The 20059-nt window shown below is 42.0% G+C and overlaps 1 protein-coding gene across 10 annotated transcripts in view; it reads right to left on the bottom strand.

Moving 5' to 3' along the window:
* Nucleotides 1–20059, bottom strand: part of TRPM3 (transient receptor potential cation channel subfamily M member 3) — a 500214-nt gene that overhangs the window by 67016 nt on the left and 413139 nt on the right. For 6 of the 10 annotated variants that reach the window (XM_077907028.1, XM_077907040.1, XM_077907046.1 and 3 more), the window contains 7 exons: nt 17791–17826; nt 17487–17627; nt 14642–14671; nt 13526–13815; nt 12646–12874; nt 10302–10469; nt 4320–4460 (listed from right to left, as the gene is read on the bottom strand). In XM_077907028.1, coding sequence (XP_077763154.1) covers nt 4320–4460; nt 10302–10469; nt 12646–12874; nt 13526–13815; nt 14642–14671; nt 17487–17627; nt 17791–17826 — 1035 coding nt within the window. The remainder of the gene's footprint in view (nt 1–4319; nt 4461–10301; nt 10470–12645; nt 12875–13525; nt 13816–14641; nt 14672–17486; nt 17628–17790; nt 17827–20059) is intronic. The other 4 variants (XM_077907033.1, XM_077907054.1, XM_077907065.1 and 1 more) reach the window with 1 other exon arrangement.

The following is a 20059-nucleotide window of genomic DNA, read 5'->3' as shown; positions in this document are numbered from 1 at the left end:
ACACAATTCTTCCAGAACCTCGGCATTTTCGCATTTACCTCCTCCAACCTGCCCCTGTCCTCCGAATTCAGGTCTAGTGTATTTGTTTGATGCAAGGAACGCAGACACCTGGATCAGTGAAACTTGGATTTAAATCCTAGCTCAAGTACTTCCAAGCTGTATCATTTTGTAGAAATCACTTCACCTGCCTGGGCCTCCATCCTGTGACTTGGAGATGATGGCTACTGACCTTACAGAGCTTTGGGAAGGATTAGGGAACATGGGGGCAGAATATGTATCTATTTCCTGACAGTAGAGGCCCAATGAATGGTGGCTAAGATTACTATTTGCCTGTTTTCTCAAGAAATTTCCATTCCTCTTGTCTCCTCCTACCTCACTCTTTGCCTCCTTTTGATGCCGTGAACAAGTCATACCTCTCCTTTTTACAATTGCCTCCTTGCCTGTTCTTTAAATCCCAGTTATTCTATACTGCTTTTCTTTCCAGAATCAAGCTACAATATAACATTTTGGGACAACTCTCAAAATATGGACTTCCAAAAATACGGCTTTAAACATGTTTAAATGGCACATCAGAGGACTGGCTGCTGTCTGGGAGGCAACCTATCTTAGAACTCACCAACATCCATGGGGTCTTGCTGCAGGTTACCTTAACATGACGTGCTTTAAGTTGTGTGTGCATGTAGACACAAACACATATATTCTGTAGGCTTTAACAAGCTGTGTAGAATGTCAAAGCTCTGAGCAGAAACATAACCTTATGATTCTTACTGAAGTCACTGCAAATCCTATAAGGGATTTGTATTTTATTGCTTAAATATTCTTCTTATACATTTTCTATTAAGCAGGATGCACAACTCCTAAACTATGCAATACGAGCACCAAAGATTGCTGCAGGTTGTATGGAACCCTGGTGGCCTTTACTACTGCTGCTGGAGAGTGGAGGGCACATGGCGTTTAAACAGTGGAAGGGGTCTGTCACTGCTGGAGAAGCCCAGAGCACATCCCTTGCCCTCTGACCTGGTTCTTCTTTTATACCTTGAATTGGCATCCTCTCCAGCTGGGCACTTGAAATGGCTTTCATCGCAAACCAGATCTGGGAGCCAGTTGGATCCCTGCCTCCTTTCTTCTTGGAACAGAAGAGGACCCAACCTGCTCTTCTGGAAACTTGCTAAGATACAGAAGTGAGGTTTTGTGAAAATGAGGTGTGTCCCATCTTTCAGAAACTTGGGAGCATCGAAGGGGATATTTTTTGAAATCAGAGTAGGAAATACTCTTAAAGAAAAGAACACAACCAAAGGCAAATAGGACCTTTGATCTAAAGCTGAATTTTACTGTTAAGCATCTCTGGAGATTTAAAAATTAAAAATCTCTCCTTATCTCCATGTACTTCCTTGAGGCCTGGGCTTTGTCAATACATAAATATGGATTTCTGAAAGTCCTTATGTGAACACAACCAAACATGACTGGGGCATCCAGTCTACAGTCAGCTGTGCACAAAGGAGCCAGACGTACAGGCTCCCCTTCCCAGAAGCCACTTCACAGCCTGCCCGGTATGATACAAGGAAAGTGTGTGTGTCCCAAGCTTCCTGGACCACCAGACTCCCTTGGGAAGCTTGTTGAACATAGAGCCTCTTCATCTCCTCCTTGGAGATTTGATTTAACGGGTCTGTGATGGGGCCAGGATTTGCATTTCTAACAAAATTCTTTATCATCACAGAAACTTTGGAAAATACTGGGCTGACAACTCAGCCCTCTATCTGATGCAGTGGTTCTCAACCCTGGCTACTCATTACAACTACCTGGGAGCTTTGAAATATCCTGATGCTTGGGCTGTGCCCCAGACCAATGATGTCAGAATCTCTGAGAATAGCACCCAGGTACCTTTAAAAAAAGAGATAAAGATATAGGTTAAATTGAACCCAGGTATTTTATTTTTATTTTTTTAAGTACTCCAATTGGTTCCAATGTGTAGCCAAAGCTGCAAACCACCGTTCAGGGCATTTGTCACTTAAAAGCCTCCTTGGATAACAAATTGCTGCAGCTGAATAAATGGGGACAAAGGGAATCAAGGAAGTAAAGTTAATACTGAACAAAGATCAAGGATAACAAGATAGGGACACTCTGGAAGGATAAGAGAAATAAATCCTGTCCTTGTAAAGGTGATTGATAATTCTTGATACTATTGCTTCTACTGATTCCTTTATGCTCTAGATCAGGAATTAGCAATCTTCTTCTGTAAAGGACCAGAAAGTTAATTTTTAAGGCTTTACAGGCTGGACAGCCTTTATGGCAAGTTATTGACTCAGCATTTGTAGCACAAAAGCAGCCAGATTATATGTAAACAAATGAAATTGGTTGTGTCCCAATAAAACTTTATTTATGGACACTGAAGTATGAATTGCATTTAATTTTCATGTGTCATAAAGTATTCTTCCTTTGATTTTATTTCAATTCTTTAAAAATGTAAAAACCACTCTTAGCTCACAGTCCGCAATAATAGGCCTTGTTTTGGGACTGGATTTGGCATATGGGGATGTAGTTTGCTAAGCCCCCTTTTAGGCTGGGACAATTGAGGTAGCTTGGTATAAGAGGAAAGACAGAAATATGTGTAAAATGCAGTAAAATTATTATCTTGATAAAACTTATTATATTATTATTATTATTATTATTGAGTGGATGGATGAATAAAAAACACTATTGCTGTGCAATGTGACTAGGCTTGGAATAAAAACAGTTACATTTATATTATGCTTACACGTTCCAAGCACTGTTCTAAGTGTTTTACATATTTTAACACATTTAATCTTTACTAAATCCTACAAAGTAGGTGCTATTAATATCCCCATCTTAAGGAATCTGGGCACAGAGCACTGAAGTAACTCATTGGAGGTCACACAATAAAACTAAGACACATAGACAGGATTTCTGTTCAGCACTCAGCCTGTCTTACCCCAAAGTGCATGCTTGTTACCACTAAGTTGTTTTCTGCAAGGTAAAAATAATATATATATATCTGCATCAAATATATAAATCAAAATTATTTTTGTATGTCTTTTTTTCAGAATATTTTTCTTTTTTAATATTCATAAATTTGAATTTTTACTTTGCTAAAAATAATCTAATATTTATATTTTGATTATGTCCTCTGCCGAGACCATAGTTTAAAGCAGTAGTTTTCAACTGGGGGCAACCTAAGCCCATAAAGGGACGCTTGGTGATGCCTGGAGACATGGTTGTCACACTTGAGGGCTGGAGAATGCTACTGGCATCTAGTGGACAGAGGCCAGGGCTGCTGCTAAACATGCTATAATGCACAGGACAGTCCTCTACAAAAAATTATTCGCTCAACATATGTCAATAGTGCTAAGGTTCAGAAAGCCTGATTGGAAGCCAGTGTTAATTGTTAGCATACGGGACCACACACACACACACACACACACACACACACACACACAAACACCTCATCTGGTCATCTGAGTCATCTTGGCCTCAAACTCAGATTTTCCTTTGCTGACTCAGGTGACTGGTGTGTAGCTGGTTGTGAGAAAGGCCAAAAATACAGACGCCTGTCCTTTGTCTGGCACAGTGCCACCATGGCTGGAGAGAACCAAGCTGACCTGAGCCCAAGCTCACTTGCAGCTTAAAATATCATGAAAAGTAGAAAACCAACACTCAAGCCATTTCTATCATATCCAGAGGATATTTTGGGGACAATCTTTCATCTCGTGGGCAGAAAATACTTGCACGGTGTGCACTGAACCATCTCTGCTGTGATTATAGGTTACTTTGAGCAGTTCTTGCTGCTTTGGTTGGCATGTTGTTTAATTGTGTCTGAGCAAGAAAGGTTGTTTGATGACACTACTAGGTTGGCAGTGGTTGCACACTTATGCTACCCACCTTTCCTGGTGTTGCTTTTAACACTCTGCTCAGCCCTTAGCCTTCACATGTCCCCCCAAACCCAGGATTGGCACCTAAAATGGGCAGTTCAGATCCAGTGCTCATCTATCCAGAACACAGAAGTGTTTTATAAAATGACATCTATTTTCCTGCTAGACTAGACTCATACTCATCTCACCTCTATTTCTGTTAGTTCTCACTTTTACCATTTCCTTTATTTTCTGCAAGGAGGAGAAATGCAGAAACTGTGGAAGCTGCCTCACAAACTTGACACATCTTACAAAACCACTGGGAAAAGCTTTCATTCCTGGCTGTTGGATCCTTATATTGTGATTCACAGAGGAAACCACATAGGTGCACGTGGACCTGGCATTGGCCCTCCGCAGTCCCCCATTAGGAAGAAGAAAAAGGAAGATGCTTACGGTATAGAACCAGAACTTCACAATGGGTGCATTGTAGAATTCATAGATTTTTCTGCCCAGGGGGATTAACCGGTGTCTGCTCTGAACTTCCTCTTCATCCTTCTTTCTGGAAGACTCCCCGTTGTTTCGCCCCAACATTGCCTACAGTGGAAGAGAACCAGTACCATCACGGCAGAGCTCTGGAGACCAGGTAGTTCACTGGGCCCATTTCACAGATCAGGAGTGCATACTCATAGAACCTAAGAGTTTTGTCCAGGGTCCCCAGAGATTCAGAGGTTTTGCCTTCCCTAAGTGTGCATTTACATTATATATAGAATCAAAGGTTTTTGCCTGGGATGGAAAGCCTTTAGGGATAGCTCTTGACCATTCTCTTTTCTTCTACCCTGGGAGCTCTGGAAGCTGTTGATGATGGAAGATACCCAGAGTTCTGGGAGGAAGAAAGAGCAGAGTCTTTGGAAGGCCAGGGATCTGTCTTTTCTTTCTACCCCTTTTTACCATATATGTAGTAAGCCAGGCAGATCTGGATTTGAATTCTACCTCCACCCATGCTAAAATGGCTCTTAACTAAAAAATACATTGGACCAGTAATAACAAACTTAACCAAAGGTTATGAGTATTCCAGAAAGCTAAGTTATCTGAAGTACCTGGAACTTAGTTGAGTTAGAAACGTCTCCTCAACCCTTAGGCATAAACTTTGGTTCCCTGATTTCAAACACCATGAAACCTGAACTACTGCTGGTATTAGTTTCATGGCAATTCCTAGACACTGTGCCTTCTGTGTGGGACAGTTCACTAGGTGGAACTAGGAGAAGTAGGACCTGACCTGGAGAGGCCTCATCTCCAAGCCATTGGAAGTTTCTTTATAAATAGAATCATTTCCTTCTCACTCATGGCAACAGCAGCTGCAAAAACAGTAATTTAACATCACAAAAAGGACAGAATTTGAGAAAAGGCAGATGCAAGCCGGTCTGGGCAGCAAGTGACAGGACGAATGTCCCAATGATGGCCGAAGATCTTGATGGTGAAGAGTTCCAGACTTGGGGTCACTCAGAAAGAGGACTGAGTCCTCTCTTGGATACTCAGAATTCATGGCACCTGGGGCAAATCTTTTAACCACTCTGAATCTTGGTTTCTTTATCTTTCAGTTGGAAGTAGTAATAGCACCCGTTACAAGATTGGTCTACAAATCAATAAGCATCTGCACTTAATAAGGACTCAATATATTCTAGCTAGTGTTTACAAAGCACTGAGACTTTCTTGGATACTCTTGACTGAAACGATCTAGTTGGGAATCTCTCACCAGAAAAAAGAAAAGTGTTATCAGAGGTTTATTACAGCATAATTTATTGGCTTTAGTTCTTTCTTTTTCTTTCCTTCTCTTCTCTCTTTTCTTTTCTTTTTTTTTCCTTTTCTTTCATTTATTTGACAGAGAGAGAGGACAAGCAGGGGGAGCAGCAGGCAGAGGGGGTGGGAGAATCAGAGTCCCTGCTGAACAGGGAGTCTGACTTGACTCAGGGGCTTGATCCTAGGGCTCTATCCCAGGACCCTGAAATCATGACCTGAGACACAGGCAGATGTTTAACTGAGCCACCCAGGTGCCCCTCTTTCTTTCTTTTTTAAAGTGGGTTCCATGCCCAGCATGGAGCCCCACATAGGGCCCAAATTCACAACTCTGAGATCAAGACCTGAGCTGAGATCAAGACTTGGATGCTTAGGGGATCCCTGGGTGGCTCAGTGGTTTAGCACCTGCTTTCAGCCCAGGGCGTGATCCTGGAGACTCGGGATTGAGTCCCACATTGGCCTCCCTGCATGGAGCCTGCTTCTCCCTCTGCCTGTGTCTCTGCCTCTCTCTCTCTGTCTGTCTCTCATGAATGAATAAATAAAATCTAAAAAAGAAAAAAAAAAAAGAGTTGGATGCTTAACTGACTGAGCCACCCAAAGGCACTAGCTTTAATTCTTTCAATATTATTCTAAGATAAGGTTAGTTCTACAATGTTTGGGAAATGAGATTTTTATTTTATTTTTATTTATTTTTAAAGATTTTATTTATTTATTCATGACAGACACAGAGAGAAAGAGAGAGGCAGAGACACAGGCAGAGGGAGAAGCTGGCTCCATGCAGGGAGCCTGACATGGGACTCGATCCCGGGTCTCCAGGGTCATACCCCGGGCTGAAAGCGGCACTAAACCACTGGGCCACCGGGGCTGCCCTATTTTTATTTTTTAAAATTTTATTTAAATTCAATTAAGTAACATATAGTATATTATTAGCTTCAGAGGTAGAGTTCAGTGCATCAGTTGCATATAACTGCTCATTACATCAAATGCCCTCCTTAATGCCCATCATCCAGTTATCCCATCCCCCACCTACCTCCCCTCCAGCAACCAAGTTTGTTTCCTATACCAAGGAGTCTCTGGCAGTTTGCCTCCTTCTCTGTTTTCACCTTATTTTTCCTTCCCTTTCCTTTCCCTATAATCCTCTGTTTTTTTTTCTTAAATTTCACATGAGTGAAATCATATGATAATTGTCTTTCTCTGATTGACTTATTTCGCTTAGCATAATACCTTCTAGTTCCATCCATGTTGTTGCAAATGGTAAGGCTATTTATTTATTTATGAGAAATGAGATTTTTATTAAATGTGAGAACAGGGCAAATACTTCTAACTGCTCTGAGACTAGGATTTGGGATAAGAAAAAGGACTGGGAGACGAGTTTAGAATTGAGAGCTCTAACTACAGAAATAATTTGTTTATCTTGAATTTGAGACTAGATAATTCTGGTTTCAAACTACCTTACTCAAGACATACATATATAAGTTTTAACTACTTTTGTGATAGCCTCAATTACCCACTTACTCAAATATATAACAATCACAAATGATGAACCTATAATTCATAAGATTTCTGGAGAAGGTAACAAGTAACTTCCGTTCCTTTAAGGACCTCCCGGCTAGAAAGTTAGCTTGACCTAATGAATAGGTAGGATCTCTTTTGATGGCTTATCCAAACCTTTATTTTGATCAGTGAGCTGGGTCGGTCTTCATGATGTATATAGCATATTAGACTTCTATAAATATTGACCACTGACCTCAAGAAACTCCAAAGTTCCATGATATTTATCCTTCTATAATTTATAATTTATGTAACATAATTATCCTGCTTCTGTTCTACTTTTTTTATTTGCTCAATAATACAGTACCATTTGGAGCCATAATAGGATGTTAGTAAAGGCAGCTTGGAGAGTTTCAGGCATGTTGGAGAGTGACATCTTGGGGTAAACTCTAGGAACAGTGGCTTCCCCAAGAGTTGAAACAATGCCCTGGGTCTGTGGACAAGCTGGGACTTTAGTAAACACATCTGGCAGTGCAGGTAAAACAACAACAAAACACCACAGCCTGTGTTGCCTTTATTATTCAGATACATTCCCAAATGATGCATTTTTCAAAAGCATTTTTTTCATGGGTTTAAGTGAAGCATTTTTGAAATTTCATTATTTCCAGCCTAAACAGCTTCACTCATTGATTTTCTTGATTTCTCTTCCCAGAAGTCAGACACTTCCTTTGACTACATTCCTTTAGCAGAATGTAATAGGGTCAAACAGGCACAACTGTACAATATGGATTGGAGAATTTTTGCTGGCTGGATTACTGATGTCAAGTCTGGGAAAGATCTACTAACGGCTACCATGATGAAACTGAGACTCATGTTTGTGTGTAATTTTGGAAAGGCCGAGGGAAAATGTCCCAGTGCAAGAAAGGATATCCTGGTTCCAATATCTTTCCTGTGAAAGGAGTGGAGGTGTCAACAGGTTGGCTTCTCCAGTCCTCTCCAGGGTGAGTGAAGACCAGTGATCCAGCAGTGACAGCACTGTCATTAGGGTCAAGGAAGCTCCACCTTACAGATATTTGCTGCCCAGCCCTGACTCTACCAGCCTACAAGTCTCTTCTTCCCTTCCTCCTAGCTGTTTCTGCCCATGAGGAAGAAGCCCAGGCAGTATTGCTAAGTGTGCTTTTACTCGGGTTCTTAGGAAACAGCAGCAGGGCCGATTCTCTGGGAAGCAGACTTTGCCCTCAGCTGAGAGATGCATCCTTTATTGTGGATTCTTGAAGGATCAGGTCCTCAAAGCTCTAGATGGAACAGGAGAAAGGAGCTGCTTCCTTTGTTGCTTGAGACCTAACCAGAAAGAATGCTGACTTGGCTTCTAGCTGCCTTCATAGGATCCTTCCCTGAGCCTTGAAGGCCATGTCATACTTGACTTAGGAGGCCCATGCATTATTTTTGGATTCTTTCTGCTATGTCGTAGACCAAACCAACTGAATACCTACATTTGAGACCAAGAAGAAATTCTATGCATCCATGAGCCTATCAGCCTACAAGCATGGCCAATGGGATCTCAATGCCTGGGTTCTTATTCTGGCTTGCAACTAGTTAGCTGGGTAACCTTGGGCAATTTAACTTCTCTGAGTCTCAGCTTCCTCATCTATAAAATGGGATAATAATAGTACCTGCCACATGGGATTGTTGTGAGGATTCCAAGAGTTAAGTGCACATAAAACAGTTAGTACAGTTACTACAACATTTGCAAACATTTATCAAGGCTTACTGTATACCAGCCCTGGCCTAGAGAATTTACAGGTACACTTCTTAAACTGCAAAACTACTGGTGAGCTAGAATGTTCTTATTCCCATGTTAGAGGTTAAGCAATGGTATCCAAGGTCCCACAGGGAGTAGGTGTTGGGGCAGGATTCTGGCTCCAGAATGTAGCCTCTTTACCCTTCTACTAAGGTATTTGATAATGCTCACATTCAATAAATAAGTACTACTACTATTAATATCTCTGTTAATGATTAAAATATCATTCCCTATCCTTGAAGGATTTAGAGGTCAAGATTATGATCGGATCTTTAAGGAAGATAGTCAACTTATTCTATCCCAGAGGCAAGCACTCTGGGACTCATCCACTGGTTTTTATAACAATCCTGAAATGGAAAACAAACATTGGCTTTTATCTCTAGGAGTCAAAAACTGTGAGTGATTAATCAATCCAAAGAGCTGTCAGCTGCATACGCCCTGCTGTACTTGGGGTTGGGATTGTTTCCTTAGGAAGGAAATATTGTTGATCTGGAGGAAAAACAATTCACAGCGTGGTCCCACTAGGATAATAAGGCAAAGGGCCTTTTGTCACCCAAGCAAAACCTTGGTGTTTTTTTGTTTTCTCTCCTTACAGGTTTTTTTTTTTGCGGGGGGGGGGTCATCACAGTCTTTGTTCAGGGTGGTGGGGAGGCTGGGCATATTAAGGAAGTCCTACAGAGTTGTTACTTGATGTCTCCAAAACTCTGAAGCCCTGTTTGTGCCTTTAACAGCGTGTGATATTTTTAGACTTTGGATACAATCCAGTGGCAGTCACGCTGTCCAGGCGGGGGTTGTGGGAAGCTGTCCCATGCCCAGCTGCCCCCTTCCCCCTACAGAACAAAGCATCCACATTCTATAATTACACCAGGAAGAGCTAATAAAAGCCTTCCATACAAACCTCAAAATTCAATTAGTCCTGCATTTGTGAGCCTGACCCTGAAGACAGACAAAGGCGCAGCATCCGATCACCAGCACAGTTCCAGCCCGGGAAGCTGGCTGTTTCCACCTTGTAGATTGCTTTGCCTTCCTCGTGTGCTCAGGCGGCCACATCACCTGCTTGTTTATAAAGCGTTGCCTGCTTGGAAGACGGAAGGTGTCTTGCTTTTGAATTTCACCAGGTTGTCCTGTGTCACTGACTCTGGCTGAAGGGTTTTGCACAGAAACAGTCCCTGGAGTTATGTCATGTGTGCCTAGAGAAGGCTCTTTTAGAATACCTGGGTCTCAATATTTACACTACAGCATCTGGTGGCGGGCAGTGACCTCAAGCATGACCAAGGCTTAATACATATCAATAGGACAAGTGGATTAGGGTTGCTGTCCCCTGACCCTGACCGTGTAGCTTTCCTTACTGTCAATTCCATGTCCTCTTCATCTTTTTCCTTCGTGGGCTTCTCTGGCTCTTCTGGCTCCTTCTCTTGAAGGTGGATTTCCTGGGCCTGAGACATATAGGGCATGTCGTCTTTGTTCTTGAACTCCAAGCTGAGAATTGAAGGAGGAAGTAGAATTCCCAGAATTACCTAAAGTAATAATAATGATAATAATAATAATCACATTTAAAGGATTAAGATCAGGGCAGTTTTTTTTTTTTTGTTTTTTTTTTGTTTTTTTAGAATCAGAGGGCCTAGGGTGGTGTGCACTGTTTGTGTCCTGAGGACCTGCATATGCTAATGCTCAGAGGGTCACTCTTGCCTATCTGAGAACCTTCACACACAGCAGTAGTTCCCCCTGAACTTGGAGAAACAGAGCATTTCTTGCCCAAATTCATCTTACCCAGTTAACACCCATTTTGCATGGGGGAAACTGAAGAAAATGATAGACCCTGCCCTAGGCAAAAGCGGGAAAGGATTCAGATTCTCCTTTAGCCATCAGCACTTGGCTTCATGAAATCGATTCATATGTATGTCCACTGGCATTTATTTGCTAACATGTCAAGTGGAGTTGGTTATGTATCATCCGGTTATCTCTGTAAAGAACCCTGCTATCCTCAGTTGACCTTGAGGAAGTCCATGTGGGAAAGCATGTTTTCGCTTCAGAGTACTCCCCTGGCATTTGCTACTATACCACAGATACACACACACACACACACACACACACACACACACACACCCAGTGGGCTCTGTATTCACCATGAGAAGCCCCCTACACAAACACTCTGGGACGTTCAGCACTGAGTTCTTCTCATGTATAAATGACATGCTTCTGCCTCCATGTGATGATAATAAAGACACGGACCCTTCTCATGAGAGGACGATCTCAGCTGCACTTGAATGATAATCCGGGCATGCGACTCGTGTCCCCCAGATCCTCTCCTGCCTCTTTCCCCAATCCTTCAATTGGTTCTGCTGTTCAAGGCCTCTGAATGTGAGCCTCCTTGAAGAAACCACACCAAGGTGAGGGGCCCAGAGAGATCCTGAACAGCAAGTGAAAAGGGTCCTGAAGTAATGAGGCAGGACAGCCTGGGCCTGAACACCCACAGGATCTCTGGAGCAGCCAAAGGAGAAGGGAGGGTGGTGACCCTGAAGTCAGGGGGCCTGGCAGGCCCGGGAAGGCTCAGATGGCATGCTGGCAGCCTTCAGGGGACGTGACACCGTGTCCTCTGAGCCGACAGCTGGGTTTGGCAGGCACTATCCGTGTGGCTTGAGAGTCCCCAAGCGCCGCTTCACGGAGCCCTCCTGTGACTTTGGGCCAAGAGCGGCCAAGAGCCCATGGGAAGGGTGGCATGGGGAGGGCTGTGGTGCCAGCAGGGCGGCCTCAGCACATTGCTCTGGTCTGGTGGCCCTTCTGCTTTGGGCTGGCCACAGAGTTACCTAGGCCAGGTAGTTCCAGGGAAACTTGAGCCTGGCTTCAGATGTAGCAGCTGCAAACTCTAGCCAGAGAAAGCATCTAAAAACGCTCCCTCAATCTTTCCCTCCCATTTTTTTTTCTTTCTTTTGACTTCTTTCGGTTTAATGTCTTCCTTGTAAAATACTCCAGAAAACATAAGGAAGCAAAGCCACACGTCATCCTGTGTCCTGGACTTTTTTTTAACCCGAGGTAACCGAGGTAACTGCTACACACAATTTACTGTGTATCCTTCCTGGTTACTTAAAAAAATTGTATACAGATATAACTATGCATGGGCATGCTTTAAACAAAACCCCTCACAAATGGACTCAGGCTCTACAGAACTGGACTGCAGCTTGTTTTCCTTCACTTAGGAATAGATCAGGATGATCTAGAAACATCTTCACAAGTAAATCTGTCTCCTTTTTATGTCAGTTTAAAACATTTCTCAAGCATAGCTGGTGAGAGCCAATGTCTCAATGACAAGGTTCAAGGACGGCCAAGGCATTCAGATTTTGCATGGCGGTGACAGGTTGTCTGGTGGGGGGAGGGGTTCCTGACACAGTCTGGCTTGTGCTAGAGTAAATGGTACCTCCTCATAGTATCTCTGTGTGACCATCACCTTTGGATCTTCTGCAAAATACTAATGTCCGGGCATGCTATCTCTAGAGGTTCTGACTTAGCAGATTTTAGAGACTAGTAGACTCTAGTCTCTATATGAAAAAAAAAAAACCACACACCCCACTATATAGAAGATTCTCCACCCTCTAGAGACAAGAGAATGCCCAGTCCCACTGCAGACTTGATTTGGAAAGCTCCAAACCGACCCTCTGGTCCTCAGAGCCAACAGGGCCTTCTGAGGGCGCTGACCTTGAGGCCTGAGTTCTTGCGCATCCGGAGCCGACCCATCCACATATCCGTGAGCAACATCTGGCTACATGTGTGTGCGATGAAGTCGCGGTGCTTGGCAGCCACAGCAAGCTGCAGACATGTAGCGTTGCTCCAGTTCTTCAGTTCATATGTCAGCAGTTTCATGGCCAGTTGCTCATCCTGCTTGTAGGACTGGTCGAGGAGCTCCACAGCCAGCTGGCCAAAGTCCCTGGAAGACAGAAAGCAAGGAGTTGTCTTTTGGCCATCTTGGAGACTTAGATGATGAAAGTGGGGCCCATTGGCCAAGCCACAAGAGGTGCTTACAGTGTGGTCTTGTTTCTTACACGGTCTAGTCTGTCCATTCCTTCAGTTAGCCAACATCTACTGAGCATCTACTGTGTGTTTGGTACTGTGTTTGGAACTGGGGGTGTAAATTAAATAGGACATGGTCCTGGAACTCAAGGACTCCAGTTTAAGGCTATGGATGGGGGAGGCAGACCAAAATATCAATGATCAGAATGCTGCAGGTCTTCTGTGACAGACCTCCTTTCAGATCTGAGCCTTTTCAGTCACAAATATGTGATCTTGGACAAGTTAATTAAACTCTCCCAGTCTCATTTTCTTCAGCTTTAAAATATGCATAATAAGAGGACCTACCTCTTAAGGCATTGAGAGGATGAAATAAACTCTATGTAGCTTTGTGTACCTCTGTATCTAGCACTGTATGCCACAAATGTTAATTATTCATGTCCACCCTTTGTGTGTACCATTGAGGTGACACTGCCTCCACTTAAAGGTGTAGGTAGCTCAGACCTTCTAGTATTTGGGGCCCACCTTCTCTTCTCTTCCCCTGACTACCCCATTTACTGGGCTGGCCAACCTGGAATTGTGGTTCAGCTCCTGGGAGATGTCATCGACCATGTCATTCTCAGAAGCCTCGTGAGCCATGGCTTTGCAGAGCTTACAGGCCACCAGGGCCTTGGCCATGGCCTCCTCGCCATGCTGCCAGAAGAACAGGGCCATCTTCTGTCTCTTCATCAGGACGGCCCACACCATCAGCTCATGGAAAGGGAAAGGGAAGTGGTTGATCTCAGGGTCATCCAAGTCAATGTCCACCTCTTCTTCTCGCTTCTTGGTGGTCTTTCTTCCTCGCCTCAAGGGGACATCATCCTGTAATTTTAGGGAAAAAACATAGAGGTGGAGTTAGAAGCAAATCAAATAAATTTATTAAATAGTTATTTGTTGTATGTCTACTATAGATCCTGGTCTGGGATTGGCACAGAAATGAACTAGCCTATTCCAGCTCTGATTCCAAAAGCACTCATGCCTAACTTTAAAACAAGTTATAATAAGTGCATAAGCACAGCCCTATGGGAACATGCCAGTGCTATATACTTAAATTTTTAAACAGTATTTTTTAATGGACGATTCGCTTTTGTTCCTCCCTCCTTCCCTTTCTTTCTTTCTTTCTTTCTTTCTTTCTTTCTTTCTTTCTTTCTTTCTTCTTTCTTTTTCTTTCTTTCTTTTTTTTTTCTATAGGTAAGGCTATTTGTGCCCCATGATGGACAGCATTACTCTTTTCTCTGAAAAGGACAATGACATCCTATATTTGCATAAACAACAATACCCACAAGAACAAAAGATGTGAAAGAGACAATCTATCTCCAGTTTCTACACATTTCTTAGGTGCATTTGTGAAGTATTTCTGGCCTTTGGATCTGTTGTCAGTTGTAAACACCCTGAGTAGCTTTCACTTACTGGAATTTGTATGCTTCCTTGGTTTTCAAGTTAATATTTCAAGTAGGATTTATTTTCTTGCTTGTAATGCTAATGTAACCTTACGGTGGAATTTTCAAAGCTACTGTGACTTGACCCCCAAAACTGGAAAAAATTTTACTTTCCTTATTTTAGAAACATGTACTAAACCTTACCAATTAAAAGGATATATAATAAAGAGAACGAATAATTGATATCAATAATTTAGGCAAATACTTACCTCCATTCCCAGTAGTTTCAAGGCTTTGGGCTGTTTAAAAAAAATGTTATACATGAAGTTAGATCTTTCTTTATAGAGGTAAGAAAATAATCCTATTATATCTTAACCAGATACTGGAAGAACTATTGTACCATATAGCATGTATTCATTTCACTAAATAAAACATCACAAGAGGAACCCATTTATAGGAATTCCAGGAGAGTTAGAGATTTAATGATTTTGGTGAATCACAGAAAATTAGAAATCTGGTGAGGCATAATGAGATTGTCTAAGGGTAGAGCCCATAGGTTCATAATCTCTTTTAATGGACTAAAATTTCTTCCATCTTCCCAGAACCGTGCTGCTTGGCTGACATCTCCATGACTTCAAACACTTGGGTGAGCCATGAAATGTTCAGTTAAACCATCTGATGTTTCTCAAACCTCTGAAAGACCTCTATTACCTAGAAACTTGGAATATTATTCAGACTATGTGTTCAAACGCTTCATGTCAGCCATCTCTCTATGTGGCTGTCCAGTAGAGCAAGGGTGAGTAAGGCCACAGGGTTGTGTGCTGACTGTGGCAAAAGGTGCTCAGTGACATGGAAAATGTCAGCACATACAGTAGCATCATTGGTCATGCTGGGAATGTGCAAAATAGCCACAGGCCAAGATGGGGAGAGAAGGCAACTCAGCAAATTACAGAACTTGATTTATATCTAACAAGTGGAGATACAAAATTACATCTCAGGGATCAGGAATCCCAATTCTGTGTCTTAAGTGTCACAGAATGGTTGAGTGCTATCTTGGAAGCTGTTTGGGTAAAAAATAAGGTTACAGCACTTACCATTCTTTCAAATTTTATTTGACCGTTCAGGTAGAAATAGCCTGAATCTTGCCTCTCTCCCTTTCTTTCCCTTCCAGCTTCTAAAGCAACCACCAGTTTGAAATTTGTGTGATTTTTATTTCTTATTTATCCGTTTTTGGTGTTTTTAGAGTGGTCTTCCAGCACCACCAAATACTTCCATAATCAGAAGATAAGCTTTGTTAAAAGTAAAAATCATGCCCACCACCAGCGAGACTAACAGTTTTCAATATGTGGTCCAGGAATCATGTGATCCTTTCTGGAGCTCTGTGAAGTCAAAGGTGTTTCCCTAATAGTACTAAGATGTTACTTGGTTTTGACACCGTGCTAACTTTGGCAATTATGGTGCAAAAGCAGTGGTGAGTAAAACTGCTGGGGGCCTTAGCAGGAATGAAGGCAGTGGCACCAAATTTCACTAGCTGTCTTTAGATTCCACTGTTATGCACTTGAAGTTTAAAGACAAACAAACAAAAGACCAGTTGTATTCCAGAAGTCCTTGATGAGGCCTAAAAAAATATTAACTTTATTAAATCTCTACCCTTGATACTAAAAAAATGTCTTCTTACTATTTTGAGGGATGAAATGGGAAGTATGCATAAAACACTTCTGCTACATACTGAACTATGATGGGTCATCCTGAGGACAAACATGCAGTTATTTGGATTATGGCCACATTGTTTCATGGGTGATCTACTTGAAGGAATACTGGCAGACAAACTATGGTTTATTTAGACTTGGACATTTGGCAGACATTTTTGGAAATGGCCAAAGTGGGGATGTCATTTCAAGGAAAATAATTGATGGCATTTGTTGCCAATGGCAAAATTTTTCCAAGCAGAAATTAGAAAAAATTAGATTTTTTGGAAAACTTGTATATTCTTCCCCCCATAATCTTGACAGTTTTTCAGACTTTTCAGATGAGATTGGAGATGACACTAATGAAGGTGAGTTTTTGAAATTGTTTAATGAAATTGTCAACCGTCAGAAGATCTGCATAACTCAACAAACCAGGATCGTACAATGACCAATCTACGATGTTACAATTTCCATACAAAGTGTAAGATCAATTAATGCATTTTAAAGTAGCAGAGTATGAAAAGTTCATTGAAATTATTTCAGATTTTGTGTTGCAACTAATCTTTAAGAAATTGCCAATTAAGTTTTGATGTATGTAGCATCAAAAAAGAATATAATTATTTGTAAAAAGTATTAAAATACTCTTTCCTTTATATATATGTATTTACCATATTTGTCACATATTTGTCATATATTTGTATGAAGTCAGATTTTCTTTGTATACTTCAACCAAAACATCTGGCAACACACTAAGTGCAGAAGTAGATATGAGAATCTAGCTGTCTTCCATTAAGCCAGATATTACAGAAATATGCAAAAAATGTAAAACAGTTCTACTCTTATTGCCAATTTTTGTTTTTGAAAATATAGTTATTTTTCATAAACATGTCTTTTACGTTAACATGTAATGAATGGGCTTCTTACAGTTAAAATAAATTGATATTAATCATTAATTAATAAATACTGTTAAGTCTTTAATTTCTAACATGATAATATCGATAGCTATTATCCCTAGACCAAAAACCTTGAAAGCTACGAGGTAGGTAAGATTAATTGGAATTTCATTATTATTCCCTGATTAAGGCTCACTCCCAGTGCCAGTTTCTGATTATTTATTATTTTATAGCTTCTGATTTCAATTGGAGCTAGTGAGGAAAAGAAAGGTGTGTATCACCCAATAAATTGCTTGCTTTCTTTTCTTTCTTTCTTTCTTTCTTTCTTTCTTTCTTTCTTTCTTTCTTTTCTTTCTTTTCTTTCTTTCTTCTTCTTTTTTTTTTAAACAGATTTGATGGTGGAGGGAAGAGGTGAGTGGCCCAGTTGCCTTCTTCTCTGATCTCCCCCTTGGAGATAACGAAGCCACATCCCAAATGGGTCGTGCCCTAGTCCCCCCAGGAGTCCAGAAAGGAGAATTTGCTGCAAAACTCACCCTCTTAGGGCCAAAGAGATTGTGGTAGAGCGTCCGGAAGCGCTTGCGTGTGTAGTTGCAGCGGTAAGCCCCGCCCATCAGGTACTCGATCACTAGGCCGATGTCAATCAGGCTGATTCTGTAGTCCGGGGGCAGGTTCCCCTATGACGGATGGAACGAAACACACACACACACACAAACAAATCCAAAAGACAGAGTGGTTTACTAGGGATTCTATGCCATGTGTTCTGTAACTATTTTAGAGTAAAAAAAAAAATAATTGAGAAACATATGAATGTATTATTATGCTGGTTAATTAATTCACCTTAAAATAGATCCAACCGAAACCTGGATATTCTCGCTTGGAAAGAAGACATAAGTTAAATAAGAAGATGCAGTAATCGTCGGCAATAACAGAAAATCAAAATATTTATTCAAGTCTTCAGCTGGGGAGAAAAAAACACCAGTGTAGCAGAAAGAAAGACAAGGCTTGACATGGCAAATGCTATGAGTCCGAGCCACTAGCAACTGGGTTCCCCAGGTGTCCCGTGGGCCCACCTCGCTGCTCTGCCTCTGACCCAGGCTTGTTACTACTCTCTTGTTGATCATTTACTTCCTCACACTCCCTAAATGAAGACTCCTTCCAGAAGATGATTGTTATTACCAGGGCCTGCAGCAGGTGGGATATACTTAGAGTTCCTGGATAAAACCTCTATTAACAATGAAAAAAAGGTAGCACCTTTTTCATAAAAGGAGAGTGGATGGATGCCAGCATGAGGTCATTTATGAACACCCTTGTGGTTAAAGAGAAAGAGGGTGGTATAAGAAGAGATTTTATCAAGGGAATATTAAGGAGGTTTAGGTCTTTAACTTAAAGACTGAGAGTTACAGGGTTTTAGCTGCTTGCATAGATAGATGCAAAAACGTCAAAAGGGCTCTCTATAGGGTCTAAGGAATATATTTGCTCTGCTAGGCCAAGGAGAAGTTAATTCTATTTGTGGGAAGCTCTGAGAGGGCAGTGAATTCCAAAGGGTGCGAATAATTAACTCACTGTCTGGTTTAGTTCCTTGATGCAGGAGCCCGCTCTAGGTGATGAATTGGCAAGGATACCGCACACTGTATCCTTGGATATATTTTGGAGAGGCGTGAGGGCTTTGTCTACTTTTGTCTTTAATGAAGAACCCACCCCGGATGCTGTGTGAGCTTTCTGACCCTTCACAGAAGTGGCTCATAACCGTGGTGCTGGCTCTCCAACTTCGGTGGCATCAGAATCACCTGGGGAATTTGGTGACGGTGCAAAGGACTGGCCCTTGTCCTGCTTCAATGTTTGGGCTTTTATGCTTTACTAGCTCTCCAGGTGATTTTGATATATACCAAAGTTTTGCTAAATAAGATTGTTCAGGTGGGCTCACACGGTGGAATAGGAAAATTCACAGTATATATAATCACTGCCATTGGGAAGTCACCTTAAACTGTGTTGCAAAACTGAGGGTGGGTTTTCCATTATTCTTACTCAGCTTTGCTATGGTCAACAGCATCTCTTTGAAGCGGATTCCGGGTTAGAGGTGGTCTACTGTATCCTTCCATCAAACCTGTATCTTTGTTTTATTGATCTTTGAATCCCCTTTATTGCCTTTTATAGTGACTGGTGTGAGGCAGGCATTCAGGATGTTTCCGTGAATGCCTGCAGACATTTAGGGAAATTAGTTTCACAATTTTTACTAGGGAATGAGTAAAACAGTGAAATTAATTGCTGTGGCTAGGATCCAGTCTCAGTTTCAGGGTTTTCAGTATCGGGTTGTTTGTTAGTAACACAACTAACCAGCCACAGGCAGTGAGTCATCCTATTTGGGATAGCCCCACGTCACTGTGGGAATTGGACTTGGAATACACTGATTACTCTATTGGTATTTAGAGGAACAAAGGGCGGGCAGCTAAGACACCAGCCATAGCCTAGGAGAGCCTTGTGCTACTCTTTAGACTTGCTGGCTGCCCCCGACAGTTCCTAGCCCTGCCCATCGGGTTCGACCTCTCTTTCGGCTCATTTGAGCCAGCTGAGCACAACAGGACAGTGTGAAGACTGTCACACTTGCAATGTGAAGAAGTTTGAGGCACAGATCCTTCCCATCCTTGACCTTGGCTCATCAGAATCCCATCTGAAGCGTCCCTTCATAAAAATGATCTTATTCTCCTCCCCACCATGTGCAGAATTTCACCATCTCCTCGGAGGACTAGCTCATCGATCTAACTCAATAGGCAAGTGAAGCTACCCTTGAGTTGTCAGAAAAGGCCAACTGACTTCTTTAGGCAAAGCAGGGCAAAAACATAGGAAAGGGAATCTGGAGAGTAACCTTTCACATATTGCCCTTTCCATAAACATTAAACCAAGTTTAGAAATATTATTCATGCAACTGCTTTTTTTTTTTTCCACTGTTGTGGGGCAGGTTAACAAGGCTGCAAGTTGCTATGTCAACGGGCTGTACCTGACAGTTAGGCAGGCCTCTTATTTCGAGAGTTGACGAGGCTGAGAGCCTGGACAAGCCTGGGTCGGCATGGCTGCCTCCTAACATCTGCATTTGGCTCCTACAAGGATG

Source organism: Canis aureus, chromosome 1 (assembly GCF_053574225.1).
Source record: "Canis aureus isolate CA01 chromosome 1, VMU_Caureus_v.1.0, whole genome shotgun sequence".
Classification (NCBI taxonomy): domain Eukaryota; kingdom Metazoa; phylum Chordata; class Mammalia; order Carnivora; family Canidae; genus Canis; species Canis aureus.
This window is presented reverse-complemented; position numbering and strand designations above follow the sequence as displayed.